The 22,371-nt window shown below is 40.2% G+C and overlaps 2 protein-coding genes and 1 pseudogene across 4 annotated transcripts in view; 2 read left to right on the plus strand and 1 right to left on the minus strand.

Moving 5' to 3' along the window:
* The window catches only part of LOC139567090 (zinc finger protein OZF-like), a 60,915-nt gene extending 55,102 nt beyond the window's left edge, over nt 1-5,813 (plus strand). For 2 of the 3 annotated variants that reach the window (XM_071388577.1, XM_071388575.1), the window contains exon 2: nt 2,929-5,813. In XM_071388577.1, coding sequence (XP_071244678.1) covers nt 2,929-3,722 — 794 coding nt within the window. In that variant the 3' untranslated portion in view covers nt 3,723-5,813. Of the gene's footprint in view, nt 1-174; nt 775-2,928 lie in introns of all 3 variants that reach the window. The other variant, XM_071388576.1, reaches the window with a different exon arrangement.
* The window catches only part of LOC139567094 (zinc finger protein ZFP2-like), a 303,695-nt gene that overhangs the window by 114,277 nt on the left and 167,047 nt on the right, over nt 1-22,371 (minus strand). The window lies entirely within an intron of this gene.
* The window catches only part of LOC139567104 (zinc finger protein 271-like), a 58,253-nt pseudogene continuing 57,350 nt past the window's right edge, over nt 21,469-22,371 (plus strand).

The raw sequence follows: 22,371 nt of genomic DNA on the forward strand, positions 1-22,371 counted from the left end.
ATCAACACTTTCTTGTCTTTGTATGTGTCAATATAATGGTATTATTTCATTAAATCCATTTACAATAATCTTTGTCTGAAAATAAATATGATCCTCAACTGCGTTTCCCACTCCAGTCAGCAGACGGCGATGTGCGTCTTTCAGGCGATGCTGCCAGCGTGACGTATAATCTAGTGGACGGTTGTTCAGAAACAGCTTGTCAACCACCTCGGTAGCTTGCTAGCCAACATAACCGAAGGATTCAAGCTATTTATACGCTTTCGGTGTATATTAGCTACTGTGTTTTAGCCACACTTCTGTCGTATCTACTTGTTAACCTATTTAATTTAATATTACGTTATTTTGTATTAGTCAGCTATAGTATCTGGCTGGTTAAATTAGCACTAGCCTAGTCGCTAATGATAGCTAGCTAGCTAACATCCCCGACCATGAGCTCCCTAAACTACTCTCCTCCTGTTAAAGAAGAGGTGGTTTACTGGACGGAGAAAGAAGCTCTGGGGCTAAACATTGTCGTGAAAGAGGAGGAGGAAGAGGAGGATGTCAAAGTTAAAAAAGAAGTAGAGGGTGAGGCTGTTACAGTGAAAGAAGAAGAGAAAGACGTTACAGTGAAAGAAGAGGAAGACGCGTTCAGAGTGAAAGAGGAGGAGGATGTTACAGTGAAAGAAGAGGAGGAAGAGAAAGAGGAGGATGCAGTTTTTGGAGTGAAGAAGGAAGGGGAGATTACTGTCACATTGAAAGATGAAGAGGTGGAGATAGGAGATCTGATTAACACCAGTAAGTACCGCCTTAAATGTGTTTTTAACTTTGGATATTCGGAGTTGGCTCGTCAATACCTCTTCAACGGAGTGCCCTGGGATGATGACTGATATGTCTAGAATCAGACAACGTAGAGAACAAGCTACCCCTTGTTTTCTCTGTTCCGTTTCCAAAAAGTGACTTAACATATATATTTGAGAAGGGTCTATCTGCTGACCGCAGACTGGGGGGCATGGCATGTAGTGATTTTAATGGTGTGATTATTTACTACACACCGTGCCCCCCAATAGTGCCATGTGAGAGGTGTGTTGGCTACACCAAAGATTATGGATATACTGACAAGATGTCTCTCCGCCCTAACAAGGGGAGTCGTTGTCCACAAAGCGGCACTGTGGGTTGTCTAGCTCCCGTCTATCCTTTCTTTGGATAGGTGGATTCATCTTATTATTGTAATTTATTGTTTATATTCTATGAGGGTTGTTGTCGTCAACCGCCTGTATTCAATGGAGAGAGATGCTAAGCTACTAGCATGAATATGCATAGCGATCTGGAGACAACTCCTATAGTGTTTTTATCAAAGTTGTCGGTATGTCACGTGTCCACATAACAACTTAATCATTACGAAACTTCTGTTGGATCAAGTAAACCTCACGTAGCAAATAAGCCTTTCATTTTGTTGTTGACCAAATTCGACACTTTCCACATTGGGTTGATAATTGTTTCCACTTGGATACAACCTACTGTAGCCCACTGGCATGACCTAGAGAGATACAACCTTCTGCAGCCTACTGGCATGACCTAGAGAGATACAACCTGCTGTAGACCACACTATCTACCGAGAGAGTTTATCTGTATTTTTCGTAGCTGTCTACATACCACCACAGACCGATGCTGGCATTAAGACCGCACTCAATGAGCTGTATTCCGCCATAAACAAACAGGAAAATGCTCATCCAGAGGCGGCGCTCCTAGTGGCCGAGGACTTTAATGCAGGGAAACTTAAATCTGTTTTATCTCATTTCTATCAGCATGTTAAATGTGCAACCAGAGGGAAAACAACTCAAGACCACCTTTTCTCCAAACACAGAGCTCTCCCTCGCCCTCCATTTGGCAAATCTGACCATAATTCTATCTTCCTAATCCCTGTTTACAAGCAAAAATGAAAGCAGGAAGCACCAGTGACTCGGTCAATAAAACGGTCAATAAAAAGCCATTGCTAAGCTACTGGACTGTTTTGCAGCACAGACTGGAATATGTTCCGGGATTCTTCCGGTGGCATTGAGGAGTATACCACATCAGTCATTGGCTTAATCAATAAGTGCATCGATGACGTCCCCACAGTGTCTGTACTTGCATACCCGAACCAGAAGCCATGGATTACAGGCAACGTCCACACTGAGCTAAAGGCTAGAGCTGCCGCTTTCAAGGAGCGGGACTCTAACCCGGAAGCTTATAAGAAATCCTTCTATGCCCTCCGACGAACCATCAAACAGGCAAAGCGTCAATAAGGGACTAAGATCGAACCGCACTACACCGGCTCCGACACTCTACCAGACGAGCAAAAAGTACTTCTATGCTTGCTTCGAGGCAAATAACACTGAAACATGCATGTGAGCACCAGCTGTTCCAGACGACTGTGTGATCACACACTCCGCAGCCGATGTGAGCAAGACCTTTAAACAGGTCAACATTCACAAGGCCGCAGTGCCAGACAGATTACCAGGACGTGTACACTAGGTCTATGTTATTTTTAGGTGTGGGCCAATTGGCATACACTTAGTGTTCAAACCCTCATTGTCAGGCTGATGGTAAAGCTAGCCAAAGAGCATTTTACTGGTTGAAGTGTTGAAGAATAAAGCAGTTGATTTGCAACAGTAACACAAATATATTAAGATTCAAACAAGCCTTACAATTATAATCCATAAGTAGTGTGAAATGCACTCATAAGCAACCTGGAAATGGAGGCTATTTTTTGCTGTCAGCCTATGAGAACTCCCCTGAGTTTTCCCCCATGGTGGTGAATTAGTGAATAGACACAGAACTTAAAGTGAGTTTCCTTGAGTAGCACTCCCGATCTTGCACTTCATGGCTACACTCTTGGCATGACCTTTTACAGGGGATTTCCGCTGTTGTGGGCCTTTAAACATCTGTCTGACTTTGTTGTTCACACAGGAGAGAGACGGGACTATCGTGGATCCTCTGGGGAGCCTCAACAACCTCATGATGCTGACGAGGCAGAGAAGAGTCTCTGCAGATCAGGACACCTCAAGAAGCACCAGCAGAGATCCAAAGGAAAGAAAACTCACCGCTGCTCTGACTGTGGGAAGAGTTTTGTTTTCTCAGGACAATTAAAATCACACCAGAGAACACACACAGGAGAGAAATCATATAGCTGTGATCAATGTGGGAAGAGTTTTACTACATTTAACAATCTGATGATACACAAGAGAACACACACAGGAGAGAAACCTTATAGCTGTGATCAATGTGGGAATAGTTTTGTTTCATCTGGCCTTCTGACTGTACATCAGAGAATACATACAGGAGAGAAACCATATAGCTGTACTCAATGTGGGAAGAGTTTTACTCAGCTAAGCAACCTGATATCACACCAGAGAATACACACAGGAGAGAAACCTTATAGCTGTACTCAATGTGGGAAGAGTTTTACTCAGTCAACAAGCCTGATATCACACCAGAGAACACACACAGGAGAGAAACCTTATAGCTGTGATGAATGTGGGAAGAGTTTTGCTACATCTAGCAATCTGACACTACACCAGAGAACACACACAGGAGAGAAACCTTTTAGCTGTGATGAATGTGGGAAGAGTTTTACTACATCTAGCAAACTGACTCTACACTACAGAACACACACAGGAGAGAAACCTTTTAGCTGTTCTCAATGTGACAAGAGATACTATGATAAATGTTCTCTGATTACACATCAGAAAATACATGCATGAAGGAGTTGTTTCATGATATCAATGAAATTATGTCACAATGTAGAATGTTTTAACATTGTAGTGGGAGTATTTTAACGATGTCACAATATAGAATGTTTTGCCAATGTAGAAGGAGTATTTTAATGATGTCACAATGTAGAAGCCTAAACGTTTGTCCCCTGTTCTATTGATATTAGCCTCAGGGGGGAAATCCAGGCTCTGAATTGAAAGAGTACTATTTATTTGATTTAACAAAAAGTGAGTAACAAAAAAGTGCTGTCTTACACTTACCGTGTTGGTGGCCCACTTTAATCACAAGTTACACTTGAATAAAAATGTACCTAGATGTTTTCTACAAATTGTCCTCTAACCAGGGATGTACACATTACTCCCAGATTCCGTGTGGTTTTTGAGCTGTTAGTTTTAACAGGACGTGCAACCTCATCTCCCTCTTCTCGGCACAATTGATTTCAACATGATATCGATGAGTGATGACAAATAAGTGTTGCGCTTATTTGTTTAGCGACCCCTCCATTTAAATGCATCACTCACAAATGTAGCTGACTGTCTTCTGCAGATTGTCCTCTAACCAGTGAGGTGAAAGATATCTCCCATTTCCATGTGTTTTTTTAGTTGTGTTCATTTCAACAGCACGTACAACCTGATTTCCCCCCCTAATTGATCTCACAGATTTATTGCTACATGCCAAAACAACAGCGTTTCTGGTTCTTGTGATGCTTGTTTAAAAAATACAAGTAAAATGTATTATTGTGACAGATGTTTGTGTTTATACAGCTCAATTTATCACAAACTGTTTCTGCATTAGGTTATTGATTTGGACACATTAAAACTGTGTTTTGACATTGGGCTATCCCACCAAAATGTCATTGAAAAGACGTTGAGAAGAAGACTATACCGATGTCCAATATACGTTTGGTTTTAGTTGAAGTGAAAGTTGAGAAGATGTCATTTTTTTCAATGTACTTGCACTCTATACACATGGACGCAGTATAATAAATTGGTCTATAATCATTTTTATTAACAGTCCTTCATCACTCCAGTATTTCTTTACAACATTCAAGTGCTAATTGTTTTTATTCCACTACTGAAGAAGCATAATCACCTCATATTTCAAACATCCAGCCTGACAAAAGATACATGTTTTATTATTACATGCCTCACCATTAAGTGAATTATTGCCAATACATATTAACAAAGGGGTGTACATTTGTTTTTCATATTTACATTTAGTAATCATAATTAATTATACGATCAACTGACCATTTTTGGGGACAATAATATTGACATTGTTGCCCTTCTTTTAGAATACCAGGGTTCATTCTCGGATGTGCCACACCAAAGTTACTAGAGAATGACATTGGGGACTGGGGCCCGATCCAACAACATGCCTATCGAGTGAATCCTGAAAAGAGAGAGAAGCTCCGCAGTGAGGTGGAAAGTTACTACGGATGTTGCAGGAGTTTCATCTTGAAATCAGACATGTCCGTGGTAAGGACAACTTGGTTGCTGATTGTCTCAAGGGTGGGCAGTCAAAAATATTTGTGTTTTGCGTTTAGCCAGTGCGTTGTCATGGATCACAATTTATTTTGACTGCACGTTTTTCCGTATTGGAGATGAGTTTTGTTTGGGCTCGTTCCAAGGGGACGAGAGTTCTAGAAGCTAGTGAGTTTTTCAAAACTAGTTTTAAGATTCTATAGGAAGAAAAGGGAGAAAGGATACGATTGTATATTATTATTTAGAAATGTTTTTTCTTGTTTTTAATTGTTGACAGCCAGTCAACACCATGTTTATATTGTAGAAGGTGAAGCATTGTAGTTGATTATAATGAGAAATGGAAGTTGTTTTCTGTTGGTGGTGAGCAAACTTGTCCAACAAAAATATAGGATATTTGTTGTCTTAAAGGGGAAGGTGTTACATTAACTTAGGGTGCTCATTAGTCTTTCAGTTAGTCTTCTGTTTGTTGTGGCCTAAATATTTCTGTTTATTTTCATTGTTTTTTTCCTGAGAAGCCATTGTGTTGTATCAATGTCTGAAATGTGCTGTACAAATAAAGCTTGATTTGATTTCAACAAATGACCCCAATGACTGACCAATCAACAGACTCTTGGTCCATCTTAGTATGACCAGCCTGCTGAAGGCGTGGTGGAGTGGTAAACACCACCCCCGGCTCTACCAGGGGCTTGAGGTGGTCTCCCACAGCTCTGCTTATGTCATGTTCTGTGGCCTTGCCGTTCCATTTCTTGACTGCCCCTGCAACACAGAAATAAACACATTTAGACATATTATATAAAACATTAAAAGTAATGGATATGGAGCATCTATGGCCTCAGTTACACCTGGCACCTAAATGTGACTTCTGTCATCCGATCACTCCAAGCTGAATTAAGTTCAGATCTACCAGGATGGGCCTTTGACAGTCTGGACGCAGTCAGGCCACTGAATATAAATAAGCAATGTAAAGAGGTGGGGTGAATGAGTGGGGAAAAGTACATTCTACACAAAGGACCTTCATAATAGCAAAGAACAAATGTGTGTGCCTGAGGGGAAATTACCTTTCATACAGCCAAAAGGGGTGAGAAATTACACCAATATCAGTGGACAATTTGCACTAATGTAAATAAACATAGATGATGGAACATATTCCCTTTTGCTTACGTGATGAACTGCTAAGGGGACATAAATATTTACCATCTAAACCATGTGTGACCTCTCACCTCTCTGGCTGTAGAAGTGTTCTTCCTAACCAGTCGCTCAACAGCTCTCTGACTGAGCTCCACCCTCACTGGGTCTTCAGCGAAGAGGAAGGCTGAGGAGGGATGGAAGGATGAATGGATCAGTCAGTCAAAAAAGTGTAGAGCTGCTGTCTGACAAAATCACTATTTTAGTAGTTCATTAAAGTAAATAAGGCTTTATGACTGATGAATACCAACTATCAATCACTTAGATGTGTATTTTCAGGTAGAGATACATCCTTGGGACGTCCCTAGCCCGTTGAAGTTGACATTTTCAATGGTTAGGTTAAGGGTTAAGGTTAGGGTTCAGGGTAGGGATGTCCCAAGAATCCCAGATAGCATTGTACATTGTGCATTTGTAACCGATGTGAAATGGATAGTTAGTTAGCGGGGTGCTCGCTAATAGCGATGGTAACGATGTTTCGTGGGAGGCAGTTGTTGATGTGTGCAGAGGGTCCCTGGTTCGAGCCCAGGTAGGGGCGAGGAGAGGGACGGAAGCTATACTGTTACACATTCGTCTGTCTCTTTTACGTAGCAGGTGTAAAAGAAACACAGACAAGACAAGTAGGCGCTCAGGTCATTATGGTCATTGTAGTTTAAAAAAAATAGCATCTAATTATGCCAATCTGTATGTGGGGTTGTTAGAGAAGAATGTGATTGTCAGCCCTAACAATCCATTCTAGCACCTCATCAGGCTCTGTAAAAGTCTTCATTGATGACGTGTTCCTTCTATTCCAGGGGACAGCAGAGGAACTTCATCGATTCCACTCCTTCATCAATACAAGCAGTGAACACCTGAAATTCACCCTCACCTTTGATGCGCATGAAACAAGTTACCGGATGGTTGGACGATACTTTTCTCGTCAATCATCTTAAATACTTAATTGGAAATCAACCAATCCTCCATTGATAACGCAGTGGAAAGGTCAAATGCTTTATTATCTAAAAATGTAAAGTGCTGGGCGACGGTGAGAAATAAAATGGTGCAGTTTGAGGCCATGTGGCGGACAGTGATGCAGGAGCTGGAGAAGGAGGTGTGTTCTAGTGGGTCTGGGCAGGTGTGATGTAGTTAATGGAGATGGAGGTGTGTTCTAGTGGGTCTGGGCAGGTGTGATGTAGTTAATGGAGATGGAGGTGTGTTCTAGTGGGTCTGGGCAGGTGTGATGTAGTTCATGTTTGTATGATGTTGTTGTTTGCATGTTTTGTATTTTTATAAAATAAAATATTTTTAAAGTCTCAATGCAAAGTTACACCTCACTGTGCTATATTTGGAGTTATTACATTTAACCAATCAGAATTCAGAAGAATGCCAAAGTCAGGTGTGAAGTAATATGGAGGACCAGCCTATTCCCTATGATGTAAACTACAACATAAATAACTTCAAATGTATAACTTTAAATTAAACCAATAATTTGCACTCATGACTTGAGTGATTAAAGTAAACCACCGTTTTGTAAATACATAACGCCATCCAACCAAATATCAAAGAATTTTATCTATATGCAGTTATCTTAGCCAGCCAGCTAACGTTAGCTATATGCAGTTATCTTAGCCAGCCAGCTAACATTACCTATATGCTGTTATCTTAGTCAGCCAGCTAACATTAGCTATATACAGTTATCTTAGCCAGCCAGCTAACGTTTGCTATATGCAGTCATCTTAGCCAGCCAGCTAACATTAGCTATATGCAGTTATCTTAGCCAACCAGCTAACGTTGGCTATTTAGCCAACTAGCTATTAGCCTAACCAGCGTAGCCAACCAGCACGGTTATGGTCAGCGAGACCAACTACCGGAGAAAAAGTAGTCTAATTCACAGAAAACATGCTGAAAAGTAGTGATGGGGAAACAAAGCTTTCTGAATCATTTACTCTTTCCAGCCAATTGTGTCAAAAATAGGTTCATTACTCAAGGCTTTGAGCGACACAGAATTTAGAACAGCCACATTTTATAGATGAAGTCACACGCCGTAGCAGCGTAGCCATTATGTCATATATTAAACCACTGGCCGTGTTCGAGAGCATGAAATCCATGCTGCGTTGTGGGTAAACGGTGACTGGCTGACTGATTTATAAATAATAATGAGTAGTTATTGATTTATAAATAATAATGAGTAGTTATTTATGATGCAAGGTGATTTGTAAATTAGTCAGTCAGCAGTCAACAGCCACCTGCACTGTCGGCTGCAATGTCGAACGAACCCAATACCAAACCAATCAGGTGTTCGACGAAATTATTCTTCAGACGTCATTGATCACGTGCTGCTGATAAAGTGACACTCCTTTGAATTATACCGTTTAGCGACTTCAGTACATGCCTCATAGCTCCAGTCTCAAACTTAACCCGGTTCCTGCTGAAGAAGAGAAGGTCTACTGGATGGAGAAAGAAGCTCTCGTGAAAGATGAGGAGGAGGAAGAGGAGGCTGTTACAATACAAAAACAATTAGAGGGTGAGGCTGTTACAGTGAAAGAAGAAGAGGAAGACGTTACAGAGGAAGAGGAGGACGACGACGTTTCAGTGAAAGAAGAGGGGGAAATGACTGTCACATCGAAAAATGAAGAAGAGGACGAAACTGGATATCTGGTCCCGGTTTCCCAAACGTATCTTCAGGCATCCGATGGTTCTAACGATGAACTTAGCAATAAGATGGTTTGAGAAACCGTTCCCTGATTAACACTCGTAAGTACTGTCTTAAAAACAGAAGCACCAACTCTGCGGTTGTTGAACTGATGTTTGGTGTTAAAGGGGAAATGTGCAATTGCTACATCCATATTTTGACTTTTAAATTATTTATTCATAGGCATTGATTCTTGAAGAATATAACACATGCCTCATGAGCTTATTTCAACTGTTTTTACCCCATCAGAACCCCAAAATAAGATTTTTTTTACTCCAATGTTTAGAATCAATGTAAATCAACACTGTATCGCCTCAACATGGTTAAAACTATAATGTTGATATCATGGATGGTCAGTCCTTGCATCCATTGGTCTGTCTATGAATTAGAGACTAGTTACATTTCTCCAGCCCCATCCATCATCTTATTACCAAAACAGTGGTGGAATTACAGCCTTGTTATTGGTTGAACTGCAGATTGATTGATTGTTGTGTGGCTTTTTTAAAGGGGCAACCTAGTTTTTAAACAAACAAAATGGCTGCCCAGAGTCCTGAGCTGTGTTAGAATACTCATACTAACTGCACTATTTGTGATGTTAATTGAGTATATAGTCTGCTTATTGGTCATAGTATGATATAGTTAGTATGCCAAAAGTTCCCGGATGTCGTACTAAATTCGCCAAAATATGACGTATACACGCAGTACTTTAGGGCCCATAATGCAATTCTTCATGTGGGTGTGGCTTCAACGTTTTCAGATTAGAAGAAAATGGAGGAAAATATGCAGCCGAAGTCCAACGAGAGAGCGGATACAAATGAACTGCTTTAAATAATTATGACATGTTGAGCAATGCAATAAAGTAATGACTTTTCAAATAAGTTACCTTACACGTTATGTTAGCTACACTATCCTTACAAAACGCATAGCATATCTTTACAGCAGTATGTACCAGTATGTGAGCTAGCTACTTAACGTTAGTTGGCTACTTATACATCCAACTTGCCAGTATAGTAACTAACTACCCAATATTTATTGACTTGATTAGAGCGCAGAATAACTGATGTATTTAATAACGCTCAACACCCGTTGAATATGGCCGGTGTCAGTAAACATCTGCAAAAAAAATCAAATTAAATTGTTGCCAGCAGCACAGTTTGTCACCAACACCCTGGATAACATGAAAACAGCCTAACCAACTCTGCTAGTGCAAGTAAAATGGTAAGAGTGAGGTTTTCTCTGATTTGTGTCTAGCAAGCTATCCAATGTTAGCCAGTTAGCTTGGGTGCTTTACTGTCATTGTGAGGTCAGAACGCGTGGATCGACCCTACTCCTCAGCCATATAGTATTTGTTTACAAACAGTGTCGTTATATGAGCTTATGTTGTTGTTTCTGGTAGGGGTGATACATTTGAGGCATTTATAAGTTATATTCTTCAAGAATCAATGGTTATATAGTAAATGGGTCTTTCTATAACTGCCAGTGTAGATTTCCTGTTGGGGTCAAATTTTTAGAGCTGTTGATAAGTCATTGTATAATATTCTGGCAATTCTTTTCATGCCATTACATTAAAGGCGAAAGATTGTCTTTTCTTAGCAAGGTGTTGCTCAAATAATGTTAGCTGCTAATCGCTAGTTAGCGGGCTAGCTAACTTGCTAAATGTATTAAGAGTCAGAGCAAACGTAGCTAGCTAATACTGCCTGGTACCAGTGCTGGTGTAGGCCTAGATAAGCATGTTTGTGCAGCCGTATCTTATCAGAGAGGAGTAAGAGAAGTATGAATATGTTGGCTAGCTAGCTGGCTACATGAAGTAAGAAAACAACATGTAATGTAACATCTAATTAGGGTCAACTGGAAACACTGATCAACACTTTGGTTCCTACCATGTCTTCTTCTCTGAGGTTTATTGTCAGACTACACTTATCAGGTGTATTGCTGCCACCTACTGTACGGGGTTGTAAAAAATATCCAAAACGCCAAAAAAATTGGGATTAACAAATCATACTATTTTCGTAATATAAACACGAACCAAATTCACTCGACTACCCTGAATTTCAAACAAAAATGGTACTATTCAGATCCCTACACAGGTTCAGGAACCTGGGAGGGGTGGAAGGTCTTCATTCAGTACTCCCTGTAACATTTAGTCTGAAGTCCTGGAGATCCAGAAATCTATTTGCCGCCTTCACAATGATGTCTAGCTTCTTAGATGTTTTATTAGTTTATTATTAATGCAATTTATCACTGCGGTAGTGAGGGCAATGCAAACACAATTTTGTTGTAGAAACTCCTCCAAGCTAATGCGGAAACTGCTAGTTTTGGATGAAGGTTACTAATAATTTATTAATGCAATTTATCACTTGCTCTATAAACACAACAAAGTCCACCTTGTTCACTATTAGTGTGTTGGGATCCTTCTCCTGCATGGCTTCACTGCAGACTGTGGGTCATGAACTACCTTCTCCTCTCTACTCCTTCAGCTATTTTCACTGCCTCCACATAGGACACCTGCTGGATGGGCCTGATCATCCTAGCTACTGTGACATCCTTCATTCGTACAGGGCACTCCGGGAAGTCGGGAACGTGATTCCCATCACAATTACAACATGCTTCATGTGACTACGACATATTTATTCCTTCGACAAACACTTGCCACATATACAGAAGCCGCTGCAGTTTGGACATCTCACTTACCCATGTTTTACATAAGATGGGAGAACCACTTCACCAAACCACAGTAAAACCTTCCGTCTATCATTAATTTTAATCAACGTGTGTCTACCTGAAATGTTTAACCTAAACCACACAAAGCTTTCTCCTTTTGCAGTGTTGACACGGGGTTAGTTGAGGTAATATGTACATGTAGGTAGAGTTAAAGTGACTGTTCTTCACCATCCTTCATGCAGTCTCACCAACTGTACTCACGCCAAGAGAATCCCACAATGCTTCCTCCATTGCTCCTCCAGTCATCCCTGGACTCCCTCGCTCTGTGCTGTGAAAGATGTGAGAGTTTGTGTTCTCAAAGTAGCATCTATATTGTTGTCATTCCATCTATATTGTTGTCATTCCATCTATATTGTTGTCATTCCATCTATATTGTTGTCATTCCATCTATATTGTGCTCATTCCAGCTATATTGTTCTCATTCCAGCACATCTGTTGCTTCACCAACTTGTTATCCCTTTCGTCTACACTACTTCCTGTCATTTCCCTTTTCTGATTTCCCTCTCTTGGATGTCTCCACCATGCTCCTACTCTGTCAGTAATTCCTCCCTGGTTTATTAATTGGTAGTCAAACAACAATATATTCAAGGTGCTGCACATTCTATTCCAAATCTAGAATTAGAATCGTCATTATGTTTCCATGATTTCAACAGTTCACCAGTGAACTAAGCCTATAATGTGGACACCAAGGATGTGGATACCAAGGAACTTGAAGCTTTCAACTGCTCAACTACAACCCCTTCGATGAGAATGGGGTGTGCTCGTGTTTAGTCCCAGGGTCCTTAGCTTAGTGATGAGCTTTGAGGGCACTTTGGTGTTGAACGCTGAGCTGTAGTCGATGAATAGCATTCTCACATGGGTGTTCCTTTTGTCCAGGTGGGAAAGTGCAGTGTGGAGTGCAATAGAGATTGCATCATCTGTGTATCTGTTGGGGCGGTATGCAAATTGGAGTGGGTCTAGGGTTTCTGGCATAATGGTGTTGATGTGAGCCATGACCAGCCTTTCAAAGCACTTCATGGCTACAGACGTGAGTGCTACGGGTCGGTAGTCATTTAGGCAGATTACCTTAGTGTTCTTGGGCACAGGGACTATGGTGGTCTGCTTGAAACATGTTGGGATTACAGACTCAGACAGGGGATGAAAATGTCAGTGAAGACCCTTGCCAGTTGGTCAGCGCATGCTTGGAGTACACGTCCTGGTAATCCGTTTGGCCCTGTGGCCTTGTGAATGTTAACCTGCTTAAAGGTCTTAGTCACATCGGCTGCGGAGAGCGTGATCACAAAGTCGTCCGGAACAGCTAATGCTGTCATGCATGTTTCAGTGTTACTTTCCTCGAAGCGAGCATAGAAGTAATTTAGCTTGTTTGGTAGGCTCGTGTCACTGGGCAATTATCGGCTGTGCTTCCCTTTGTAGTCTGATGTGGCAAGCCCTGCCACATCCGACGAGGGTTGGAGCCGATGTTCAAGGGGTATATCAATCTCCCCAGGGTAGCAGTAATACGTTGAGAGATTTGTCCACAAAGGGTTACCCCTCCCATAGGTGGCTCATTATTGGGATTCATTGCTGATTCCTACCTGTAGCTCACTATGAAGTGTCTAGTGATACAGGTTAAGGGCCCTGTTGGAGATTGGTGGTTGGTAGTGGAGTCGAGGGAACAAGCAGGGTTGGACACGGCCGTGTTATTATCCCACACAGTCTCTGTGGTTCATATGAACCCCATTCCTGGGAATTAGATTTGATTACATATCGCCCCTGTCTGTTACCACAGAAGGGTTCTGTCTGTCCCACTCCCAGCTAGGTTACGAGGCGCTTTGTCACCAGTACCTATGACTGGTTGATAGGGCAAACCTCCATGCTTATTATAGAAAAAGTAATTAGGGGAAAACTGTTTAGTAAACTGAAATAAAATAACAAACCTGTTTGACTCAAACTAAAATAGCCTAAAATAATAACCAGCATGAATTCTGTTCCGTTTGAATCATTTATATCTTAACTTTGGGTAAAAATAGAATTGTGTTTTAAATATTTTTTTATGTGGTTTTAAATCTTCTGAACCTGGTGGCTGGTAAATGCTGCCATGGGATGGCAATGTTTCAAATAGACCTAGCTTGTGTATCACTATCACCTGCTATCACCAGAAATACTTTAAGAAATTAGGATATTGGAAACTGCTTTCAATTTGTATTAACAGCTTAAAGAAAATAACATTGGCATGAATTACCCTCTGTGAACAAGAAGCACAACATTACAAATATTTTCAGAGATGTGAGATAATTAACTTGTTCTCTGTAATATCGTATAGCTTTGCAATCGTGACATTACGTACTTTCAAGGAAAATAGGCATGTTTCCGACTCATACCCTGACTTTAAAAAGGGATTTCGTGAGAATTAGCCTAGGAACTGCGTGTCACAGCATGACAATGTGAACACGATTGGTCGACAGTCTCTTGGACGGGCGTTATATACGCTTTGACATTTTCTGGAATAGTTTTTATTTGAAAACGTTTTTGTTTACTTGCCTGCCTATTGAATTTTGAATATACTGTACTGTTCATCTCTGAAACTCACTTAGATAATTCCTTTGATACAGCAGTAGCAATACAGGGATATAACATCTACAGTGAAGACTGGAATGCTTATGGGGGAGGTGTTGCTGTATACAGTGCATTCGGGAAAGTATTCAGACCCCTTGACTTTTTCAACATTTTGTTACGTTAAAGCCTTATTCTAAAATGTATTAAATTATTCCCCCCCCCCTTTCATTTAGCTAATTTATTTGGCACACCTGCATTTGGGGAGTTTCTCCCATCCTTCTCTCCAGATCCTCTCTAGCTCTGTCAGGTTGGATGGGGAACATTACTGCACAGCTATTTTCAGGTCTCTCCAGAGATGTTAGATCAGGCTCAAGTCCGGGCTCTGGCTGGGTCACTCAAGGACATTCGGAGACTTCTACCAAAGCCACTCCTGCGTTGCCCCAACATAATGTTCTTGTGTCCCCACCTAAAGTACATCTTGGTCAACCAAGAGTCGTCTGTTCTTTCTACCAAACGATTGGTTGAAATGTTATAACATGTATTTTTCCATATATAGACACACCCGATGTGTTTTAATAAACGCTGTTTGATTAAATAATGAAGACACACAAATGACTCGAGGGAGCCAGAGATCAAGATAACCTAACCAGAAGAGAGAAATTCTGCCGTTAAGCTCCTGAAGTTTCCTGTAATGGGCTACACCAGCGGTGGGCAACCTTTTCCATTTGGAGTGCCAAGTTATGTTACCATTTTTACCAATCTGCGTGCCAGTTATGATTTTCATATGCACATTTTCGTGGAACAGTTTCATTTCATTTATAGTAGTATCTCAAAATCATTGTCTGTGGTTAATCTACATTTAATCTAAATGAAAATTATATAAATCTAAAAGTAACTTTTATTGCCATTGCCAACCTATGTAAAAATTGCCTACATAAAGCCAACAAATAAAAACATTGCATCCTGCAGGTAGAAAATATCCTATGTATCACATTTGCTGCACATGGCCTGTCTACAACGCACTTGAAACATAGTTGATACAATCAACTGGGTCGGCCCCTTGTGACAGCAAGCAACCAATCAACTATCAACTTGGTCTAGCTGAAACTCCTGATAGTTATAGCAAGCTTGCAACATTGTATAAAATATTCTGGGCCCTCAGTTTCCCGTGCCAGTGAGTTTGGGACAGATACAGCTGTTGGCTATTTGTGCAAAGAATAAGAAGTAATCAGGTATTTTATGACATTTCCACTGGATCAGAGCATTACATTTTTCCCTTTTATGCCGAGTGGTTATTGAAAGGGCGAGACCTGGAAATCTTGTATAAAATACTTTGAGGAACTATTGTCATTCGCAATTGATTTTGATTAGACTTTGTTTACTTGCTGTTTGAGGTGAAGAAAAAATGTATTTGAGAAGCTCCACTACTCATTAGTGGTGGTGCGTTAAGACAATCAGAAATACTATCAGACATCCCCAAATGGGCACATTTATAGGCCTACATTTGCACGCAGGACAGGTAGACTAGTCCTACTTCTATATGCATAATCAGGTGTGCGTCCTTACTCAACATTGACAGGAGTGTTTCAAACAAAAGACAATAAATTAATTGACAAAACTGACACATCTTGCGGGGTCAGGTCTGGGTGGTCTGCCATGGGCCATTTCATTTAATAACCGTTTGGGTCAGCATAGGGAATGATTGTATTTTCCCATAGTATGTTGTACCGAAGTTGACAGACTGAAAGGGAGTGTAACTTTATGACTATAATTACTGTTCCATGAAGGAGGGAAATGAGGTACAACACCTGTTTGTCCCCGCCCTTTCCTGGGTCGGTGAAGAGCGGTATTAAATTTAAGGAATAAATCCAAGCCTCACGCTCATCACCTGTGGAAGGCGGGGCTTCAACTTCAACTTAAATACTGGATCTTGCTGTGGGACAGTTTTGTATTCAGATCTCTGAAATGCACTCTAACTACGTCACATTTAGTGTGTCCTTATGTTTCGCTGGGAAAACAGTTTTCATGGGCACAGAAATCCTAAAGCATTTCAGAGTTTGCTAAATCCAATGGTTCTAACTGAAAGTCACCTTAACTTTATTGACAACACCCAAATCAATACTGTCATTAACGTGGTTCTTCAATAATTACACATATTTCTTAATACTGTAGCTGTTTTGTTAGTCACATGTTCAACTATCATCAGCTGATCCAGGAAATCATTTTCTGAATGACAGTCAAATGACAAACATCACGACATGCAACAACAACCAAAGTGCTTCTTCATTCATTACTCTGGTAAAGACAGTTATGCCGTGCTCCACGTTGGATCCAACATCCCTAACAAATTGGTGTTTATAATGTTATTGTCTGCTTGATTTACAGTAAGGTCTCGTTAGTCTGTTTGCACACAGAGATACTTAGCTCATAATGTGTAGAGAACTGTTCCTTGATGGATAGGCTATTGTACAACACACAGAGCTATTTTCCTTTATTCAGGACATTTAGAATGAAAACACATTACAGAGTAGCCTAGTGGGATTATTCACAAAATTATCTGGCTATATGGTTATGAAATTTATGAAGATCATCAAAGGTTAGTGATTCATTTAATCTCTATTTCTGCTTTTTGTTACTGCTCTCTTTGGCTGGAAAAATGGCTGTCTTTTTCTGTGACTTGGCTCATACCTAACATAATCGTTTGGTGTGCTTTAGTCGTAAAACCTTTTTGAAATCGGACACTTTGGCTGGATTTACAACAAGTGTAGCTTTAAAATAGTGTAAAATACTTGTATGTTTGAGGAATTAAAATTATGGGATTTCTGTTGTTTTGAATTTGGCGCCCTGCAGTTTCACTGGCTGTTGACGAGGTGGGACGCTACCGTCCCACATACCCTAGAGAAGTTAAGCAGGAGATTCAAACGAGCCTTACAATTTTAATCCCAAAGTAATGTGAAATGCACTTATATTCAACCTGTAAATGGAGGCTATTTTTGCTGTCAGCCTATGAGAACTCCCCTGAGTTTTCCCCCACGGTGGTGAATTAGTGAATAGACACAGAACTTAATGTGAGTTTCCTTGAGTAGCACTCCTGATCTTGCACTGAGAGTGTTCTGTAATATTCAGAATACATTGTTAAAAACTAAAATCTTCGCTCACCATTTTTGCTCCATGCAGATATACTACATCCATAACTAGCGGTTTCCTCATTAGCAGGGAGGAGTTTCTACAACCAACTTGCCTGTGCATCGCCCTCATGCTGCAATTTAAGCCAACACAGAAAGGGGCCTGTATTGGAGACCAATAGTTGTCTGGCACACTGCTTAGGATTTCAGCAACATTAACTTTTTTCTGGTTACTACTAATGTGAAAACAAGACTAAATATAACTATTGTTGCTAACTTGACTGTCTTAATTGTCAAATAATTTAATAAAACTTCATGGGTGCGCTCTGGGCTTCACCTTTTACCTCAAATAAACAATGGATTTCTGTTGTTGTGGGACTTTAACCTGAATTTGTTGTTCACACAGGAGAGATACCGGACTATCGTGGATCCTCTGGGGAGCCTCAACAACATCATGATGCTGACAAGGCAGAGAAGAGTCTCTCCACATCAGAACACATCAAGAAACACCAGCAGAGACCCAGAGGAGAGAAACCTTTCTGCTGCTCTGATTGTGGGAAACGTTTCTCAAGACCAAATTCACTAAAAGTTCACCTGAGAATTCACACTGGAGGGAAATCTAACTGCTGCTCTGACTGTGGGAAAAGATTCAACTCTTCAGTAAAACTTAAAATACATCAAATAATTCACACTGGAGAGAAACCTTTTAGCTGTGATCAATGTTGGAAGAGTTTTTTTCAGCTAAAAACCCTGACATCTCACCAGAGAACACACACAGGAGAGAAGCTTCACCATTGTTCATATTGTGGGAAAAGCTTCTCAACATCACACACCTTGAAGGTGCACCAGAGAATGCACACAGGAGAGCGACCTTATAGCTGTAATCAATGTGGGAATATTTTTTTTACATCTAGCAATCTGACTAAACACCAGAGAACACACACAGGAGAGAAACCATATAACTGTAATCAATGTGGGAAGAGTTTTGTTCAATCTGGAGATCAGAAGATACACCAGAGAATACACACAGGAGAGAAATCTTATGGCTGTGATCAATGTGGTAAGAGTTTTAATCAGTCAGGCAGCCTGGTATCACACCAAAGAACACACACAGGAGAGAAACCTCATAGCTGTAATCAATGTGACAAGAGATTCTCCGATAAAAGATATCTGATTAAACATCAGAAAATACATACATGAAGGAGTTGTTTCATGATATCAATGAATTAATGTCACAATGTGGAATGTTTTAACATTATAGTAGGAGTATTTTAATGATTGTCAGAATGTAGAACCCTAAACGTTTGCTATGAATTGAAAGAGTACTATTTATGTGATTTAACAAAATGTGACTAACACAAAAAGAGCTGTGTTACACTTACCATGTTGGTGACCCACTTGAATCAAAATGCAACACTTCAAAATGTAGCGATGACAAATTTCATGACAAAGACATTTTAGTTTCCATGTTTCACCTGAAATATTAAATTATTTTTAGTCCTCGGTCTATGTTATTGTTAGGTGAAGTTATGGGTCCTACAGTAGGTCTGTTAGGTGAAGTTATGGGTCCTACAGTAGGTCTATGTTGATGTTAGGTGAAGTTATGGGTCCTACAGTAGGTCATGTTGTTGTTAGGTGAAGTTATGGGTCCTACAGTAGGTCTATGTTGTTGTTAGGTGAAGTTATGGGTCCTACAGTAGGTCTATGTTATTGTTAGGTGAAGTTATGGGTCCTAAAGTAGGTCTATGTTATTGTTAGGTGAAGTTATGGGTCCTACAGTAGGTCTATGTTGTTGTTAGGTGAAGTTATGGGCCAATTTGACATACACAGTGTTCAAACCCTCATTGTCAGGCTGATGGCAAAGCTAGCCAAAGAGCATTTTACTGGTTGAAGTGTTTTTTATGTATAAAGCAGTTGATTTGCGACAATAACACAAACATATTAACTTCTCTAGGGTACGGGGCAGCATTTTCACGTTTGGATGAAAAGCATACCCAAATTCAACTGCCAGCTACTCATCCCCAGAAGATAAGATATGCATATTATTAGTAGATGTGAATAGAAAACAGTCTGAAGTTTCTAAAACTGTTTGAATCATGTCTGTGAGTATAACAGAACTTATTTAGCAGGCGAAACCCCGAGGACAAACCATTCAGATTTGTTTTTTGTTTTTGAGGTCACTCTTTTCAATGAGTTTTCATTGGGAAACCAGATTGCTAAGCGAACTGCTTGCAGTTCCTACGGCTTCCACTGGATGTCAACAGTCCTGAGAAATTGGTTGAGGTTATTCCCTTGTGTAATGAAGAAATACGGCCATCTTGAAGTCGAGTCACTCCAGGTGTCCTGTTTGATTGAAGCGCATGACCAGAAGGCATGCTACATTTGGTTTTAATCCTGTATTGAACACAGATCATCCCGTCTTCAATTTTATCGATTATTAAGGTTAAAAAATACCTGAAGTTGTATTACAAAAGTAGTTAGAATTTTTTGGGCAAAGTTTACAGGTAACCTTTGAGATATTTTGTCGTCACGTTTGAGCAAGTTGGAACCTGTGTTTTTCTGGATCAAACGTGCCAAATAAATGGACATTTTGGATGTATATCGACGGAATTAATCGAACAAAAGGACCATTTGTGATGTTTATGGGACATATTGGAGTGCCAACAACAGAAGCTCGTCAAAGGTAAGGCATGAATTATATTTTTATTTCTTTGTTTTGTGTCGCGCCTGCAGGGTTGAAATATGCGTATCTCTCTTTGTTTACAATGTTGCTATACTCAGATAATAGCATCGTATGCGTTTGCCGAAAAGCCTATTTGAATTCTGACATGTTGGCTGGATTCACAACCAGTGTGGCTTTAATTTGGTATCTTTCATGTGTGATTTAATGAAAGTTTGATTTTAATTTGAATATGGCGCTCTGCATTTTCTCTGGCTTTTTGCCAAGTGAGACAGTAGCGTCTTGCCTAAACTCATATTTTTGGATATAAATATGAACTTTACCGAACAAAACATAGATGTATTGTGTAACATGAAGTCCTATGAGTGTCATCTGATGAAGATCATCAAAGGTTAGTGATTCATTTAATCTCTATTTCTGCTTTTTGTTACTGCTCTCTTTGGCTGGAAAAATGGCTGTCTTTTTCTGTGACTTGGCTCATACCTAACATAATCGTTTGGTGTGCTTTAGTCGTAAAACCTTTTTGAAATCGGACACTTTGGCTGGATTTACAACAAGTGTAGCTTTAAAATAGTGTAAAATACTTGTATGTTTGAGGAATTAAAATTATGGGATTTCTGTTGTTTTGAATTTGGCGCCCTGCAGTTTCACTGGCTGTTGACGAGGTGGGACGCTACCGTCCCACATACCCTAGAGAAGTTAAGCAGGAGATTCAAACGAGCATTACAATTTTAATCCCAAAGTAATGTGAAATGCACTTATATTCAACCTGTAAATGGAGGCTATTTTTGCTGTCAACCTATGAGAACTCCCCTGAGTTTTCCCCCACGGTGGTGAATTAGTGAATAGACACAGAACTTAATGTGAGTTTCCTTGAGTAGCACTCCTGATCTTGCACTGAGAGTGTTCTGTAATATTCAGAATACATTGTTAAAAACTAAAATCTTCGCTCACCATTTTTGCTCCATGCAGATATACTACATCCATAACTAGCGGTTTCCTCATTAGCAGGGAGGAGTTTCTACAACCAACTTGCCTGTGCATCGCCCTCATGCTGCAATTTAAGCCAACACAGAAAGGGGCCTGTATTGGAGACCAATAGTTGTCTGGCACACTGCTTAGGATTTCAGCAACATTAACTTTTTTCTGGTTACTACTATTGTGAAAACAAGACTAAATATAACTATTGTTGCTAACTTGACTGTCTTAATTGTCAAATAATTTAAAAGATGTCAATTGTTGTACAACTTCATGGGTATGCTCTGGGCATCACCTTTTACCTCAAATAAACAGTGGATTTCTGTTGTTGTGGGACTTTAACCTGAATTTGTTGTTCACACAGGAGAGATACCGGACTATCGTGGATCCTCTGGGGAGCCTCAACAACATCATGATGCTGACAAGGCAGAGAAGAGTCTCTCCACATCAGAACACATCAAGAAACACCAGCAGAGACCCAGAGGAGAGAAACCTTTCTGCTGCTCTGATTGTGGGAAACGTTTCTCAAGACCAAATTTACTAAAAGTTCACCTGAGAATTCACACTGGAGGGAAATCTAACTGCTGCTCTGACTGTGGGAAAAGATTCAACTCTTCAGTAAAACTTAAAATACATCAAATAATTCACACTGGAGAGAAACCTTTTAGCTGTGATCAATGTTGGAAGAGTTTTTTTCAGCTAAAAACCCTGACATCTCACCAGAGAACACACACAGGAGAGAAGCTTCACCATTGTTCATATTGTGGGAAAAGCTTCTCAACATCACACACCTTGAAGGTGCACCAGAGAATGCACACAGGAGAGCGACCTTATAGCTGTAATCAATGTGGGAATATTTTTTTTACATCTAGCAATCTGACTAAACACCAGAGAACACACACAGGAGAGAAACCATATAACTGTAATCAATGTGGGAAGAGTTTTGTTCAATCTGGAGATCAGAAGATACACCAGAGAATACACACAGGAGAGAAATCTTATGGCTGTGATCAATGTGGTAAGAGTTTTAATCAGTCAGGCAGCCTGGTATCACACCAAAGAACACACACAGGAGAGAAACCTCATAGCTGTAATCAATGTGACAAGAGATTCTCCGATAAAAGATATCTGATTAAACATCAGAAAATACATACATGAAGGAGTTGTTTCATGATATCAATGAATTAATGTCACAATGTGGAATGTTTTAACATTATAGTAGGAGTATTTTAATGATTGTCAGAATGTAGAACCCTAAACGTT

This window comes from Salvelinus alpinus, unplaced genomic scaffold (genome assembly GCF_045679555.1).
Source record: "Salvelinus alpinus unplaced genomic scaffold, SLU_Salpinus.1 scaffold_43, whole genome shotgun sequence".
In the NCBI taxonomy this organism is placed as follows: Eukaryota; Metazoa; Chordata; class Actinopteri; order Salmoniformes; family Salmonidae; genus Salvelinus; species Salvelinus alpinus.